Source organism: Protopterus annectens, chromosome 9.part0, assembly GCF_019279795.1.
Source record: "Protopterus annectens isolate FY-2018-M chromosome 9.part0, PAN1.0, whole genome shotgun sequence".
Taxonomy (NCBI): Eukaryota; Metazoa; Chordata; order Ceratodontiformes; family Protopteridae; genus Protopterus; species Protopterus annectens.
This window is the reverse complement of record NC_056743.1, coordinates 976,919,106-976,936,020: the sequence shown is the minus strand read 5'-3', so window position 1 is coordinate 976,936,020 and position 16,915 is coordinate 976,919,106. Positions and strand designations below refer to the sequence as shown.

The 16,915-nt window shown below is 42.7% G+C and overlaps 1 protein-coding gene across 1 annotated transcript in view; it reads left to right on the top strand.

Moving 5' to 3' along the window:
• Nucleotides 1-16,915, top strand: part of BLOC1S1 (biogenesis of lysosomal organelles complex 1 subunit 1) — a 458,694-nt gene that overhangs the window by 70,579 nt on the left and 371,200 nt on the right. Inside the window, exon 2 of the mRNA XM_044083726.1 lies at nucleotides 9,286-9,358. Coding sequence (XP_043939661.1) covers nucleotides 9,286-9,358 — 73 coding nt within the window. The remainder of the gene's footprint in view (nucleotides 1-9,285; nucleotides 9,359-16,915) is intronic.

Below are 16,915 nucleotides of genomic sequence, written 5' to 3'. Positions count from 1 at the left end.
GGTGGCAATATCCTGTTTTGGGGTTGCTTTTCTTCAGCAGGAACTGAGGCTTTAGTCAAGGTGGAAGGGGATTATGAACAGTTCCAAATACCAGTCACTTTTGGTCCTGAACCTTCAGGCATCTGCTAGAAAGCTGAAGATGAAGAGGAATTTCACCTTTCAACATGACAATAACCCCAAGCATACATCCAAATCAACAAAAGAATGGCTTTACCAGAAGAAAATTAAAGTTTTGGAATGGCACAGCCGGAGCCCAGACCCAAATCCAATAGAAAATCTGTGGGATGACCAGAAGAGGGCTGTGCACAAGGGATACCCTTGCAATCTGACAGATTTGGAGCACTTTTGCAAGGAAGAGTCCAAGTCAAGATGTGCCATGCTGATAGACTACTACCCAAGAAGACAATGCTGTAATTAAATCAAAAGGTGCTTCAACAAAGTATTAGATCTGAAGTAGTTACTTCATTTGATCTGCAACCTGTGGGGATTCGGATCCGACCGGCAGCTTTCCAAGCTTCAAGATCTGAGCTCCTAGCTCCTCCCCCTACCCATAATCCCTTGCTACCCAACCACATTACCTCAGATCGTTTTTTGCCGCGGCTAAAGACAGTTGCTTCTTAATGAAGAGCTCCTGGCCTGGTGAGATTGTTCCTTTTCTAAAAGCTAGTTTCTAGTTTAAATTGTGTGTGTGTTGTTTTTAGCGTTTATCTAATCATACCCACGTTTTAAAAAAAAAAAAAAAAAAACTTTCTCTTTAGTTTTGTCTCTCCCCTCCCCCTCTTAGTGTTTGGGTGTGTGTGTGAGAGAGTTATGGCTGAAGTAAAAGCTATATTTTCTAAGTGTACTGAGTGTGGCCATAAGCTTTCCCCAGCTGATGGCCACACTCAGTGTGTTTTGTGTCTGGGGGCAGCACATTTGTCAGAGGCCTGCCAGATTTGTGCGGCCTTTAATCCTCGGGCACTTAGGGACAGGAAGAACAAGCTGATCCTGGCGGGAAAACTCCCTCAGGAATCAGCTTCTTCTTCCTCTCCTAGCCAGATCCAGGCTACTCCGGTAGCTTCAGCGCCGGCTACTCCCTCAGCTGTACCCAGGACTCAACCTCCCTTATTGGGTACTAGCTCTGTGGAGTCTGGTTCTTCTTCCCACAGGGAGAAGAAGAAACACAGAGAGAGAGAGAGAGTCATATTTCTAAGAGGCGGGCAGAGTCTCCTCCCTCGGCTCCGCCTGAAAAGATTCTGAAATCTCCTGAGAGGGTCTCCGGATCCTTGTCTTCTCGGCTCCGTTCTCCTTCCTTTTCCCCGGAGCCGGAGGAGGAGGATAGGTCTCCCTCGAGGTCTTCGAGGCGGCCTTCCCGGCCTGCTTCGACTACCTCTTTGCGGTCTACCAGAAGCATCTCCGAAGCAGACATGGATCGGATGATGCGAAGATTTTTGCAGACCCAGATGCAGATGGGGATGCTCTTGCCTCCCCCCCCCCCCTTTTAGGAGGGAGTGCAGCCCCCATGTTTGCCCCGATAGCTCCTTCTCCGACCCGTTATCGGGTCTCGGAGTTTTCGGATCCAGGCCCTTTCGGATCCGGGGATACGTCGGCGCCGACTATGCCTTCGAGCTTGTTGGATACAAGCTCTCGGGGCCGAGGGTTGGGCATCGGATCCGAGGGAGCGGTTGTGTCTTCGGCGCCGATGGGGCCGGAGCGCACCACTGCCTCGGATCCGATTGCTTCGGCTCCGACCCCGATCCTTACCTCGGAGCCGAGGAGGTTACTTTCTCAGGCTGGGAATGGTGAATCTCCCTCGGCCTTTGAGGTAGTGGAGAGGGTACTGTCGAGGTCATCCAGGTCTCCGTCCGTGCCCCCACTGTATCAGGGTCTGTCTTCGCTCATCCGTCCATCGGGACAGCCTGCCCAAAGCCTCCAGTTAGTTCCCAGGGAGGAACACCAACCGGTGGATGAGCCCTCTTCGGACAGTCCCGCCGAAGAGGTGCCTCGGAAGCACCAGTGCAAAAGGAGGCACCTGGACTCCCCCGAGTCCATTACCACGGATACGGATTTGGGGGATACGGAGGGTTCCCCAAGGTCACCCCCTGAAGATGTCTCATTTGGAGACATCATGGAGGAGATGCGTATAAAAGGGGGGTGGTCGGCCCAAAAGCCCTCCATGGACGAGTCCGTATTTCTGGAGGCCTTTGAGGCAGGCCCATCTACCTCCTGGGTGTCCCCCCCAGCCGACCCCTTGGTGGACCTAATTACCACCAGGGCTTGGAAGGAGCCCGACACCATGGAGCCTATCCCTAGACGCCCGGATAAGGTCCTCAGCCCTCCCTCGGATAGACCTTCGTTGTCCAAAGGCGCACCAGTGGATGCTATGTTGGTGGCGGCGGCCACTAAGAAAGAACTTGCCCAAGAAAGTTCTTCGGTCCATCCGCTGGACAAGGAGTCCCGGGCTTTGGACCGTATTGGGAAACGGATGTTTGCTTCAGCAACCTTTGCTATAAGGTCGCTGAACTACATGGCACACACTATCAGGCTACAGAGTGACTTAATTAAGGAATACGCTGCAGACCCTCCGGAGTCCATTTCGGTCTCAGACAAAAAGGTTTTTGAGACCCGAATGGCCACTCTAAAGTCCATATCAAACACATCTATGCGGCTTCTTTCTCATGCCACGGAAGGAGCCGCTAGAGCTAGCGGAGCAGGAGTAGTTTTGCGACGGCACACCTGACTCCGCCTCTGCGATTTCACGGATCCCTTCAAGGCGTCCTTCGCGAATGCCCCTTACGATGGTTCGGCCTTATTTGGCTCATCGGTTCGCGACACGCTAGTCCAAAGCGAGAAGGATGGGAAGACGCTGTTGGCCGTCGGAGTCCGCTTCTCGAACCCCCAAAGATCCTTCTCCAGGAATCAGAGGGGGCAAAAGAAGCTGTGGTTCCGGAAATCTCAGCAATCCCGTCCTGCTGCGGACAACTCGTCCTCTAGAGGCAGAGGAGGACAAGGTGGATGCCGGCCCAGAGGCAGAGGGGGCCCGCGTAACTTCGGGTCCTGAGAACCCTTCTCGGAGGGACCCGCGCAACAGCCCTGAGGGCTTGCCCGACTGTCCCTCTCTGGAGGCAGTCGGGGGGCGACTATCGGAGCACCTATCAAGCTGGGAGTCAATTACAAACGATCGATGGGTGCTCCAGATAATATCCAGAGGTTACACAATTCCATTCTTGCAACCCCCCCCCCCAAGCCCAAACATCTCCCCGATGTTCCACCCCATCAAAGGGAGTCCGCAACTCAAGAAATTTCAGAGTTGCTAAGAAAAAGAGCCATTCAGTCCATCCCCCCAGATCAGTCCGGATCGGGTTATTACTCCAGGTTCTTCTTGGTGCCAAAGAAAACGGGGGACCTCAGATCCATTCTAGACCTTTCGTCCCTGAACCTGTTCATACCCAAGGAAAAGTTCCGGATGGTCAATCTCCAATCTATTCTCCCCCTTCTGCAGGAGAACGACTGGATGTGCTCGTTGGATCTCAAGGACGCGTACTACCATATACTAATGGACAGACGGTCCAGGAGATTTCTCCGCTTCCGGCTAGGAGCCAGTCATTATCAGTTCAGGGTTCTTCCATTTGGCCTAACCTCAGCCCCCAGAGTGTTTACCAAAGTCATGGCAGTGGTAGCAGCCCACCTGAGACTCCAGGGCATTCAGGTGTTCCCTTACCTGGACGATTGGCTCCTCACCGCCCCCAACAAGCATCTTCTGGTTACAGCGAGAGACTATGCCCTATCTCTGTTTGCTCATTTGGGCATTTCAGTCAATTTGAAGAAGTCCTGCCTGTGCCCATCTCAAGCCCTAGATTTCATAGGGGCCAGGTTGGATACTCGAATCTCCAGAGGTGGTCCTCACACCAACCAGAATAAACAGTTTGTACCGCCAAGTCTGGGATATTCTTCAGATCCCAACCCCTCCAACAGAATTAGTCCTGAGGGCGTTAGGATCTATGTCGGCGGCAATTGGCCTTTCTCTCCATGCCCGTCTGCGGATGCGTGTATTACAGTGGACTCTCCAGGTCCAATGGTCTCTGTTGACCCACCCTTTGGACATGCCGATTCCCCTGAGCAGGGCATGCAGGGACTCCCTACTTTGGTGGCTGCAGGCAGAAGATCTCAAAGAAGGGAGACCCTTTGTGATTCCCCCAGTCGAAGCCACGTTGACCACGGACGCTTCCTGCCTCGGGTGGGGCGGGCATTATGCAGGGAAGTCAGTCCAAGGAACGTGGACTCCTCTAGAGACTGCATTGCATATCAATGTCCTAGAGATGAGGGCAGTGCTATTGGCGTTGCAAGCTCTCCATCACCTTCTACCTCTGGGGACTATTGCAATCCACATGGACAACATGTCCGTGGTATGGTACATCAACAAACAGGGAGGGACCAGGTCTTACCCCCTGTGTCGAGAAGCCATGAGAGTGTGGGAATGGGCGATTTCCACCAACCTCTTTCTGATAGCAACGCACATTCCGGGACGGACCAACATATTAGCAGACAGCCTAAATCGGGTGTTTCTCAGCCCTTACGAGTGGTCTCTGAATCCCTCGGTCGCGAAACAAATATTCCACAAATGGGGTCAACCTCGCTGCGACCTTTTTCTTTTCCCTTAAACGCAAAATGCAGCGAGTACTTCGCGATAGTTCCCCCCAAAGGGGAATCCCCCAGGGACGCCCTGGTTCATGCTTGGCCGCCCGGTCTTCCTCCTCTTCCTCTGATGATGAAATTCATCCAGAAAGCCTGTCGGTTGGGAAGCAAAGTGATTCTCATTGCTCCCTTCTGGCCTCGACAAGTCTGGTTCCCCTTTCTGCAGTCTCAGTGTGGCTCTCCCTTGGATTCTGGATCCCAAACCAGACCTAATCTCGCATCCGACGAGATGCCACACTCCAAACCTGGTCAGCCTCCGGCTCACAGCCTGGCTGATCCAGTTCCATTAATGGCAAGAACTCCCGGTATCTCTTCCCCAGTCAAGGCTATTCTCGTGGCAGCTCATAAGCCATCCACCAGAAAACTCTACAACAGTAAATGGAAACGTTTTTCCATCTGGGCAAAGGATAAGGGATTAGACCCCTTTACGGTTCCTATTCCCAACATTTTGGACTTTCTATCCCTCCTTTTTGAGCAGGGAGCTAGCGCGTCCACCATTAAAGTTCAACTTGCTGCCATCTCCCATTATCATGTAGGAGATGGCATAAGTTCTTTGGCTTCAGTTAAAATATGCAAAGCCTTTCTAAAAGGCGTGTTCCTCTTAAAGCCTCCCATTAAACCGGCCATGCCTCCATGGGATCTTACCCTGGTATTACAAGCACTAACGGGACCACCTTTCGAACCTGCGGCCTCTGCGCCATTAAAGTTCTTATCTTGGAAGACGGCCTTCTTGGTAGCAATTACCACCGCCAAGCGGGTATCAGAGCTACAAGCCTTGTGCATTAAGTATCCATACCTTATTTTTCACAAAGATAGGGTGGCCCTCAGGACTAATCCTTCCTTTCTCCCTAAGGTAGCCACAGAATCTAACATTAATCAATCCATTAACCTCCCTGTTTTCTTCCCTAGCTTCCAAAACAAAGGTGAATACACATTGCACAAATTGGATGTACACAGGCAACTGCGTTTTTACTTGCACAGGACTAAAGATTTCCGCAAGTCAGACCAGTTGTTTGTTTCTTATGCTAAATCAGCCATGGGCAAACCAATTTCTAAGGTGACAGTAGCGAATTGGATTTCTTAATGTATCAGGCAGGCATACATTTCAATTGGGAGACCAGCTCCGGTTGCCATCCGGGCACACTCTACCAGGTCTGTGGCTACCTCAACAGCGTTTTGGTCTAGAGTTCCAGTTGACGATATTTGTTCAGCGGCTACCTGGTCCTCTTCCCATACGTTCATTTCTCATTACAAACTGGACATGATCTCCAGAAGCAGGGCTTCCTTTGGCTCCGCGGTGCTTTGGAATATCCTTCCGTAGGGTCCACCCAGGGCCTTTAGGTAAGCTGGGGACACTGTCCCACAGGTTGCAGATCAAATGAAGTAACTACTTCAGATATAGAAGTTATGTACTCACCATAACGTTCCATCTGAGTAGATACTTCATTTGTCTGCAACTGACCCCCCCTGCCATCCCCCGAACCTCTGTAAAATATTGTCCTGTGGAGAATTCTCTCCGTCTTTAGCTTATAGGGCAAAATAACCGATCTGAGGTAATGTGGTTGGTAGCAAGGGATTATGGGTAGGGGGAGGAGCTAGGAGCTCGGATCTTGAAGCTTGGAAAGCTGCTGGTCGGATCCGAGGTCGGATCCGAATCCCTACAGGTTGCAGACAAATAAAGTATCTACTCAGATGGAACGTTATGGTGAGTACATAACTTCTATTTTAAGGGTGTGCACACTTATGCAACCAGCTTATTGCACGTTTTTTATTTTTTTCCCATAACAGATTTGTTTGTTTCTTCAATTGAATTGTACAGGTTATAGGTCACATGAAAGGTGGGAAAAGTTTTGAAATGGTTTATTGTGGTCTCGTTTTTTATATCACAAAACCTGGCATTTTAACAGGGGTGTGTAAACTTTTATATCCACTGTACATCAAATAATAAATACAAATGCTTTAAGGTAAAAGACAATTTAACAGCAGATCAGATGTTACACAAAGAACATAAGATACAATGAAAACAAACAATGTCATTGCATTCTGAAAAAATATTAAAAGTATAAGCAGTGGATGGGACTATGGTCTGAGGTGTAGTAATGGTAATTTGACAAGAGAAACGTGGGTTGACGAGAGACTTTTTCTTTTTTCTCTTCCTTTACTTATTTTTTTACTGTACTTCCAAACAGTCAAGTGACTGGTTTGATTTACCTTGAAAATTTAATTTCAAAACATTTTTATTTAATAATGCACAACTTTAGTGTAAAATCTAAATGATGGCAAAACATCCAAAAATGGTGAACACTTTTATTTCCTTGGTGCCTTGACAACAAGCCTTTGTAGGAGGACTGTTGTCAAGCTCAGCCTGGGTTTACTGCCATGAATGTGTGACTTGCTCTTAGTCACACAGCAGGTGAATGGAGGCTAAAGGAACACGCAATAATTCTACTTATCTATCTGTTCTACTGCAGAAAGTATGTAGCATTTGCCTTATGCATGCATGGAGCATAATGAATAAATTAGGTTGTATTAAAGCTGGTATTCTGGTGGATGCAAAACCTGTGTAAAGACTTTTGTTAAAGTTGTGGAATGATATGGGACTGGACTCTGGGTTCTTTTTGAAAAGCATCATGGTTACTCCCCAGAGCTACTACTAAACTTGTAAATTGAAACACTGTAAGATGAGGAAACCCTAGCTGTCTGTTGGTCTTCCTTAACTATCAGCAAACATTCCTGATTGCTGATATCTGTATCCCACAACCATGTAGTAGTAAAATATCTTAAGACACCATTTATGGTGTCCTTAACGAAACAGACATAACTTTATTATAAATGTTTTGTTTGCTTTTAATTTTGACATATTTGGACTGAAACTAGAACCTGACTTGTTTTAGAATGTACGTGAATTTATATAATCCACATTTTCTAAGCCTAAACCTTAAAGCAATAATGGATTATTCGTTGAATTGCTCATAACAAATATCCCTAAGAATATCTCTCAAGTGTCTTCCCATACCTTGGTGATAATTTCTTTGATAGTTAAAACTCATTATCCTCAAATAACCACCTGTAATGCTGCCTTATAACTGGCTGTTTCCAGCGTACTACATCTGATGATGTAACAAGTTGCAAATGTGGTGCATACCAACCTTTTAATAGGTCATGATTTGAAAGTGAGTGCATAAGAATCTGTAGTCTTGATATTTACGGTTTGCTTTTGTTACTCATTGTGTATTGCCATGGCTGAGATGGATCTTAGAACTAACACACCTACCTGGTTAACAGAAAAGTAAGTACCCCCCCCCCCGTACTACTATTTCTGCAGAAAGCTGCTGCTACTTATAAGCCCACTTCATCTTCATTGCCTTGAATGTTATGCCCTTCTCATCAGCAAAGATCTCAAAATTGCCCTTTTTATAGGGGATAGACCTCTATGTATGTTTATTACTCCTATGTTGTTCCATGCACCATAGTAGTGTATTACTCTCTTACTCTCCCCCCCCCCCCTTTTTTGTAGGGCAAGAACTTTTCTATGTGGAAAATGAGAATTTTCAGTAAGTGTTAGATGAAATTGTATATATGTTAGGGATACGTGTTTATGATTATAAGCAGTTGCCTATTTCTTTACAGACATTCAAATTAAGATGTGATGTGAGGAATAGAAATTTAAATGCATGGGTATTAACTAAGTTGAATAGTGAAGATGTATATTTTGTAACGCATTATGCCCCTTTTGTTGATGTTGTATCATGTATTGTGAAGAATTGTTGGTATATAGCAAAGTTAGAGGAGTGTTTGAAGTTTCTGAAACTGAAAATTTCTTCCAATAATATCTCTCAAAAAAGTGATTTGAGTTATGCATTCATTAGGGGAATGGTGAGTTATGCATTCATTAAGGGAATGGGGGGGCAAGTGGAGAAAAAAATGTAAAGGGTGTTTGATAGGTCCTTACTGCACAGTTCAGAAAAAAATATAAATGGCCATCACCTTAGAGTAATTAGTAATAGAAACTGTTATCTGGAGGAGAGATGATGTATTGACTTGTGTCCATATAAAACACTTTATATTGGGCAGACCACACACAAGGTGAGCGAGTGCAGGAACATATTAGAGGCATTTGAAATGGTGTTTTTACAAGGACTGTGGTCCTGCATTTTTTTAAGTAGTGCCATAATTGGAACCTAGAGTTAGTTAAATATTTTATTATATTTGAGTGTGAATGTCCTGCTTTGTTAATGTTGCAGATTTATTATAGAAAGAGATGTTTTATTTTTGTGTTTGAAACTTTACCGCCTAGCGGCACGAATAATGAGCTTATGAAGTATTTGTGATTTTATATATTTATCACATACTATAATTTTTTTTCATTAGTTTCAAGATATTCACTTTGAAGCATTAAATGTTATAGTGTGTATGTTTAAGTCAAACGTAACTGTATCTTATTTAAGGAAGGGGTGTTAAATAATGGTGCTGGAACTTTATAACTTGGTGAGCTGAAGAGCTTCAGTTTTGTTCTTTCACTGAAGTTTTAAGGTTTTTAACAAAGTGCCTGGAATATTTTTAAGTGAGTTACTTCTTGTGTAAATAAAATGCATTGTTGTACCTCTTTAGAACAAAGAAGAAGAGAAGCAGTAACTGCAGCTACACGCCTGACTGAAGCCCTGGTTGACCATCTGAATGTTGGGTATGTACAGAGTTGATACAGCATAGTAAACGTGTGACCCACTGATAAGATAACATAACATGGAACCTCGGTGAGTAGTTCACATTGCAGGTGTGCTTTCAGAGCTTCATTTGTAGTTTGTAATTCAACCATCTGCATTCCTGTTTATTCTGTCATCTGATAAGAATTATAGAGAGCTGCAGTACAAGTAGAAAGTACATAATGTATTGCCATATAGTAAATTAATTTCTGTTCGAATGCATTATTCCCTAGCTGTGCAGAATTTTATTTAGCCAAATGTGCTGATGACTTTAGAACTGGTGCAAACTGTAGAATTTATTAAACATCTGGGAGTACAAATTGAGAGAAGCCTCAGTACTATTTCCTTTTATATATATTTATGGTTAGGCCTATTCTTGAACAACTTGTTTTTTTGTCATTTAACATTAGGAGATTGGTCAGGAATGGATACTAATTTTAATACTAATTTGTTTCACTTCAGACGTTACAGTTATTTAGTTTTAGCAGAAAGTTTCCACTTGTGTTTAAAGCAGTGGGTTTTGTTGAGTTAACACTGGATTATTTTTAACTCTGCTTAAATTCAAAACCTTTTTCTGCATTAACTCAACACCTACGTGGTGTGGAATGTCTCTCCTCTAGCAGCTTATACTCATCTTGCATTCTAAAGCATTTTCTTAAAAATAAACTTAAAAAGCATAAGCTAAAAAAGTATAAATATTTTCTGATCAGTAAAAGCTGTAAGTAAATGATTTTATTTTTTTCCTAATATTTAGTTCAAATTGTTTTACTACCAGATTTAAATTAGCCTTAGTTTTCCAGATTCCTTACAAACTGTTCTGGATTGCAGGGTGTCCAGGCTACCAGCCGTGAAAAAACTATTTCTTGAGCAAACACTTGTCCTTTACAGTGTAAAGCTTTTGGTCCATTCTACACTGCTTTCTGCATTAATATTAAGGGGGTATGTTCAGAAAGTGCTATGGGAAGTATAATCAGGTTGTTAGATTATTTGATGGAAGAATGTTCCTTGTTAACCAATAATGTTTATCATTCACAGCTTGGTCTCTGAGCAGTGACATTTCTATAAAAGAAACTGTTTTAAGATTGCCATCCATTACCATAGCTATTGGTGATTAATCTGAAAGCTGGGTCAAATTTTAGAATCCCCTACTCAAAAGTGACCTAGTGGGCAAAGTTATGGATGAAATATGAAGAATTCGGATGACAGTTTCTTCCCTATCTTAAAGGGAGAATTGTTAATACTGGTAGTACCAGTAACTTGAAACAGGCTAGGAATGTGGTTTAAATGGGTTAGTAACAGTTGTTCTGTATAATTTTTTCCATGTTTGACTGTGGCTCTTTGGACTCTGCCATCAAATTATGATGGCAACATTGGCAATGTATATTGGAGACACTATTTGTTTGTCTGATGGTAAAGGGGTAGTGTAGTAGTAATGGATGTTTTATTTATTTCTTAGGACAGACAAATTAAGAGATATTTTCCTTTGTGTGTATTTGACATCTGTAGATTGGGCATACGTTGCTGCCCCATGCTGGAAAATTGTTATTGAAAGTTTATGCCCTCCATATTGGAAGACACTAAAAGATGTGTTGAATTTGGTGTTTCTGTTAGTAACTCTATGCTTACTAAATTCAACATATTCTGGATTGGATTGTTTTACATTATTTACTAACTTTTAAAAGATTTGGGGAGTATTTTCTATGTTTACTCCACTGGGAACACCTGGTAGAAAGTTTTTTTTAGTGTAAATTAATTCCAGCTAACATAACCCCTAGCTACCTGTTTAATAACATACCCCACCATATAGGTGTTCAGGGATCCCTGGGGCAAAACTGGGTTGGGTTGCACAGGTAGCCTTGTAAAGTCCTTGGTGGTTGTTGGCCTAGTATAAACCTGTGAAGCTATAACAGCGTTTCTGTATTTGTTGCTTATAACCAAGATTCGGTAATAGAGTCCAACATGAGAAGAATTACTGGGGTGGGAGGGTTTGAATGTCTGGAGAATACCACTTAGAAGGAGGAATGTGGATGGAGTTGTACTCATGGCTGCCACTGAAGAGTGCAGGCATCATTATTGAGAAGGGGGTGCCACGCCTAAAGAAGCAGAGTTGTTGCTGCCACAGTGAAAAAGAGGGAAGTATGGTGTTCTGACATGCTGCTTTTGTGGAACTGTAATAGAGAAAAAGTTTGACTGAATAAAGAGCTTTTTAATTTAAGCTTTGATAACCGGAGTAAAGAGCTGGACATAAGTGATTGTTTTCTGATTGTGGCTGTGTCACCATGCGATCCCAGAGCTAGTTAAAGCCAGACTGCATCAGTCCCCAGTGAAGTCATATTTCCGGGTAGGTGATGCTTCTGCCCTTTTGCATGAGGACCTGATGATGTGGTGAAGAACGACAGGAGGCAGTGGAGGTGGTGCAATCCAGCCCTTATGCACTATCAAGTTTTTAAAAAGGTGTAAAAAAAAAAAAAGTTTGATATACTCTTTAGGCTAAATTATGATTATATTTGTTGCTTTCATGTTGGTACACGAATAAATGAGCCTTCATGGGTTCTGTTTAAGCTCCTTTATTCTATGCAAACACATTACTACAAATATTATTTGACTATGACTAATGTGTATACAGACTGCTGTGATCATACAGAGATGAATTGTTGATGGAAGATGGTATTATTTTTAAAGGTCCTAAAATTGTTGTTTCTGCTTCAAAATGGCGCTACAGGATTGCATGTGTCTGTATTGTATGCATGCATGCCCAGCCTCGCATGCTTCCTTAAAGACATAGTGCACACATGCTACACTCTGATCTACATCCTCCCTGTTTGAGAAATAGATCATGCAATTTGTCATGAGATATTTAGCTTGCAGAGATCACAAATTATCTAGAGACATGCATTATACAATATTAAATACACATGTATATACAGTCAAGTTCACGTTGCTGTGTATTTCACACTAGGCTTAGGAAACTCGTCCATATCGTGTGACATAAAAGTGAGAATCAGTTTTAGCAACTGGAACAGTCTCTGCAACATGGTTGATGTGTGGAATGTTCAAAAGTCTGATTCTGTTCCAGAGAGTAATTCGGACACATACTTATCTGGAAACTATGTCTGACCCAGTCTTTGATTTAGTCTGAATCACAGATATAATGCTGTGATTGCAATGATGATGATTCTGGTACAGGAAGAAGATGTCTGCGGTTCCTTCTATACTCTACACCCTCTGAGCTTACCCAATAAGATCTCTGCTCGGTACAGATGCCCGTTATCTGTCCTATTCGATCAAACCTTCTTGTCGTCTGGATTCATACCATCTCTCCTTCCCTCAATAAACAAAGTAATCTGCTCAATCTGTTATAACTAGATTTCTGGATATTACGCTTATTCAACAATTGAGACTTGTTGGATGTCCTTCAAGGATGCATCTGCAGTCATAACAAATGGGTTGTCCTGTCGTCAGGCAGCCCTTCGGTCGGCCGGATTCCAAAGTCTGGGTCTGGCCTCGGCTGGTGTCGCACTTCACCCGACGTCATCTCTGCTGGTCTTCGGGTATAAAGGCATCAGCCGACGCCATTTTCCTCAGTCTTTCTTGCCGCGTGGCGCCCGTGATGGTTTTATTGTTACAGTTAGGCCTCAACAAACTTGATATAATAGGTAGTGTAGTTCTAGTTTGTCTGGAAAGTAGTCTTTGAGCAGGTGAGCCAAGAATATCGTCACGAGGTATGATTCGGAGATTAATTAAAGTCAAGAATACATCAGTATTGTCACGCTTTGACTTTTCAGGTAATTGCTTAGCACTCTGAACTGCACGTTCAGCTAGACCACTGGCTTGAGGTTATTCAGGACTACTAGCGACTTGTATAAAGTCCCATTTTCTCACAAATTTCTGAAACAACTGGCTAGTAAATTGAGTACCATTATCAGTATAAAGTTTGTGAGGACTACCATGAACTGAAAAATGACATTTAAGCTTGTGATAACAGCTGTTGAGCTTAAGTTTGGTAGCAGATCAATCTCAAATCAGTTCGAGTAAGAGTCTACCAAAACCAAATAGTGTTGATTATTCCATTCAAAGATATCAATTGCAACAGTATACTAAGGTAGTTCAGGTATTGGATTTAGCTAAAGTGGTTTCTTTTGCAAATGTGCTCTGGCACTATTAATATATCGAACAAGAAGAAAGAATGCTGTCAATGTCTTTTGATAATGAAGGCCAAAATACTAGTTCTCTTGCCCTTCTCTTAGTAGATAATAAATCTGGTTGGCCATGATGCAAAATCTGAATATATTCATGCTGTAATGAAGCAGAAACAACAATTTTAGGACCTTTGAAAATAATACCATCTTCCATCAACAATTCATCTCTGTAAGGAAAATATAATTGCACCTCAGGTGATGCACTAGATTGTTTTGATGGCCATCCAACATTGATGTAGTGATTGAGCTTTTGTGAAATTTGATCAGTCCACAGTGTGATCTCTCAACTCAAGTCTAGTGGTGGAAACATTACACACTGACATTACATCCAAGTCAAAATTTTCAGCATTGAGCTGTTCTGTTTTACTTATAAGCCAGATAAAGCAATTTACCTTTAGTGTAGACCATTTTGAAGTTGTACTTTTGCAATATGAGCATCATTCTTTATCTCGCTGGAGGAGAATGTATAGGTTTCTTTACAATAGTAACTAGAGGCTGATGATCAGTTTAAATTTGAATAGCTCTACCATAAATATAATCATGAAACGTGGAACATGCAAAAACTGTTGCTAGAAGCTCTTTCTCACTTTGAGCATAATGCATCTCAGTTTTGAGTAATTGTCCTAGATATATAGGCTACTGGTCTGCCCTCTTGTGGAATAACTGCACCAAGACCAAAATTAGAAGCATCACAGGATAGGACAATTGGTTTATTCACATTATAATACCTTAATGTGGGGGGGGGGTTGCAATTTTCTGCTTAAGGTCATCAAACACCTTCTGATGATGATGTAACCATGACCATACAACATTTTTTGTGTTGGCTCTCTTAGCTGTCAGTTCACTGAAATCTGGTATAAACATGCCCAAATAGTTGACCATGCCCAGAAAACGCTGTAAATTCTGCACATATCTGGTACTGACATCTCTAAAAATAGCTGTTTGGTTGGCTGGGTCAGATTTTAAGCCTGTATTTGTAAACAAATGTCATATGTAGGTTACTTTTGGAAGTCTGAATTTGCACTTCAGAGGATTGAGCTTCAAATTTTCTTCACATGCTTTATCTAGAACTTTCTTCAGGTTTCTGTCATGCTCTGCTTCGCCACTGCCTCCAGCTAGTAGATTGTCTACTATTATGGCACAAAGATAACCTGAAAAAATGTGTTCCATTGCACGCTGAAAAACCTCACTTGCCGAATTTATTCCAAATGGCATCCTTGGAAATCTGTGTCTGCAAAACAGGGTACTAAAAGGTAGTTAGAAATGCGAATTTGCGATCAAGCATCACTTGCCAAAATGAACTCTGCATCCAAAACAGAAAGTACAGTGGCATTTGGTATTAGAGCTGTGACTTCCTCAACTGTGCGCATTGGATGATATGGCCTCTCTAATGCTTTGTTCAAATCTCTAGGTTCAGTGCATATTCTGATTTCATCTGAGCCTTTCTTGTGAGCGGCTACCATTGATGACATCCATTCAGTTAGTTCTGTGACTGGACAAATCACACCTTGCTGCATCATCTTATCCAACTTTGACTTTAAATTGCATAGCTATGGGAACTCTTCTTCCTGGTCTGACCAGTGGAGTGACCTCTAGGTCTAATTTCATAGAATACATAACTGGAAGCTTGCCCAACTTATCGAAAACTTCAGCATACTCTGAGAAAATGGCTTCTGCAAAACTCGAACTTGGAACTGCACTCGGATGATGAACTTCTTTAGCAAAAGAAAGCAGATTAATTCTCAAACTGTCTTAGACCTAGTAAAGATTGCACTGGTCATTGGGACTACATAGAATAATAAGTTGTAACAGTTCTCAGCCAAATAACATGGAAGTATTACTGAACCTTTGGTTTGAATTTCTTCACCTCCATACACAAGTCTCATGTACTGCTGGTTACATTGAGTTGTTTGTTGGTTCTCACTTTTGCAAATGCATCTGCTGATATAACATTGCACTTTGATCCAGTGTCTACTTTGAGCTCTGTGGATTTCCCATTGATCCGAACTGTGCAAAACACTTCACTCCTTGTCAATAAGTTTACTGAGTCAACTCTTTCTCCTAGTACTGATATACCAACTAAATAGAAAGCCGATTGTTTTGGCTCTGCTTGATTTCTTGTATGACCTTTCTTTACAACTGTGCGAGGCTTACTTGATTTGCAAAACTTCTGAAAGTGGTTTCATTTCTTACACTTATGGCACTGCTGACCATATGCTAAACATTTTTCTCTTTTTAGACTCATTGCACTACAATTTCAACAGTTAACAATAAAGCTAGACTTTGGTTTGCTGACTCGTGCTTGTATGGCTCTGAGATGGTGGTGGCACTTGCACTTCTGGAACTTTCTGGAAAACTTGGCACATTCTTTGGAATTCCTATGGTTGCTCTTTGCTTAGGCCTGTTTCTGCTTGCCACGTGTTGCATACTGTCTACATTTACTCTGGGGCTTACTGAAACCATGCTTTTGTCACTTGTAAGCATGTTCTTGTGCCTTTCTGTCACCTCATGGATCTGACAAATTTCTGTTGCTTTGCTTAATATCAGATCACTGTCACAAAGCAAAATATTCCTCATTGCAGCACTGTTAGTACCACATACAGGTCTATCCTTTATCCGCTTATCTTTCAAGTCACCAAGCTGACACATTTTGGCTTTGTTCCTGAAGTCAGTTATGTAAGCTGCAAATGTTTTCCCTGGCTTCTGATTTATTGTGTAGAACAAATGCCTCTCTAATGTAATGTTCGTCTGGGGGTTACACATTTCTCTGAACGTATGCTTTAAACCCTCTGGGTCTTCTCTGGATTCAGCTTGCACAACAATATGGTGGTCTGCACCTTCACCTTCATACAATGCTGGTGCATATACAAATGATCGCTCTCTTTCTATAGCCTCACATCCTGCTAGATTTAGCAAAATAAATGCCCTTGTGTGTGCATCTCTATCTGCATAAGCTGTTTGTATAAAAATATTGTACTCCTGTGCAAATATTCTCCAGTTCTCCACAGTATTCTGGTCAGACACAAGTGGTTGTGGTTTTCGAAATCCATCTGCCATATTAACACATACCAGCAAAGGGTCTTGCAAATAGGTTTACACACATACATACACACACACACACACACACACACACACACACACACACACACACACACACACACACACACACACACACACACACACACACACACACTCATAAGTTGTTGGCATTAACACTCAATTTGGCTAATGCTCTTCTGCTTTATATCTGCACTTTCTTTGTGCTTATTGGTATTGTGCAAATGAATAACCGTGTAGTGCTTTCAATTAACTGGACGTTGCGAAATAAACCTCTGGCTT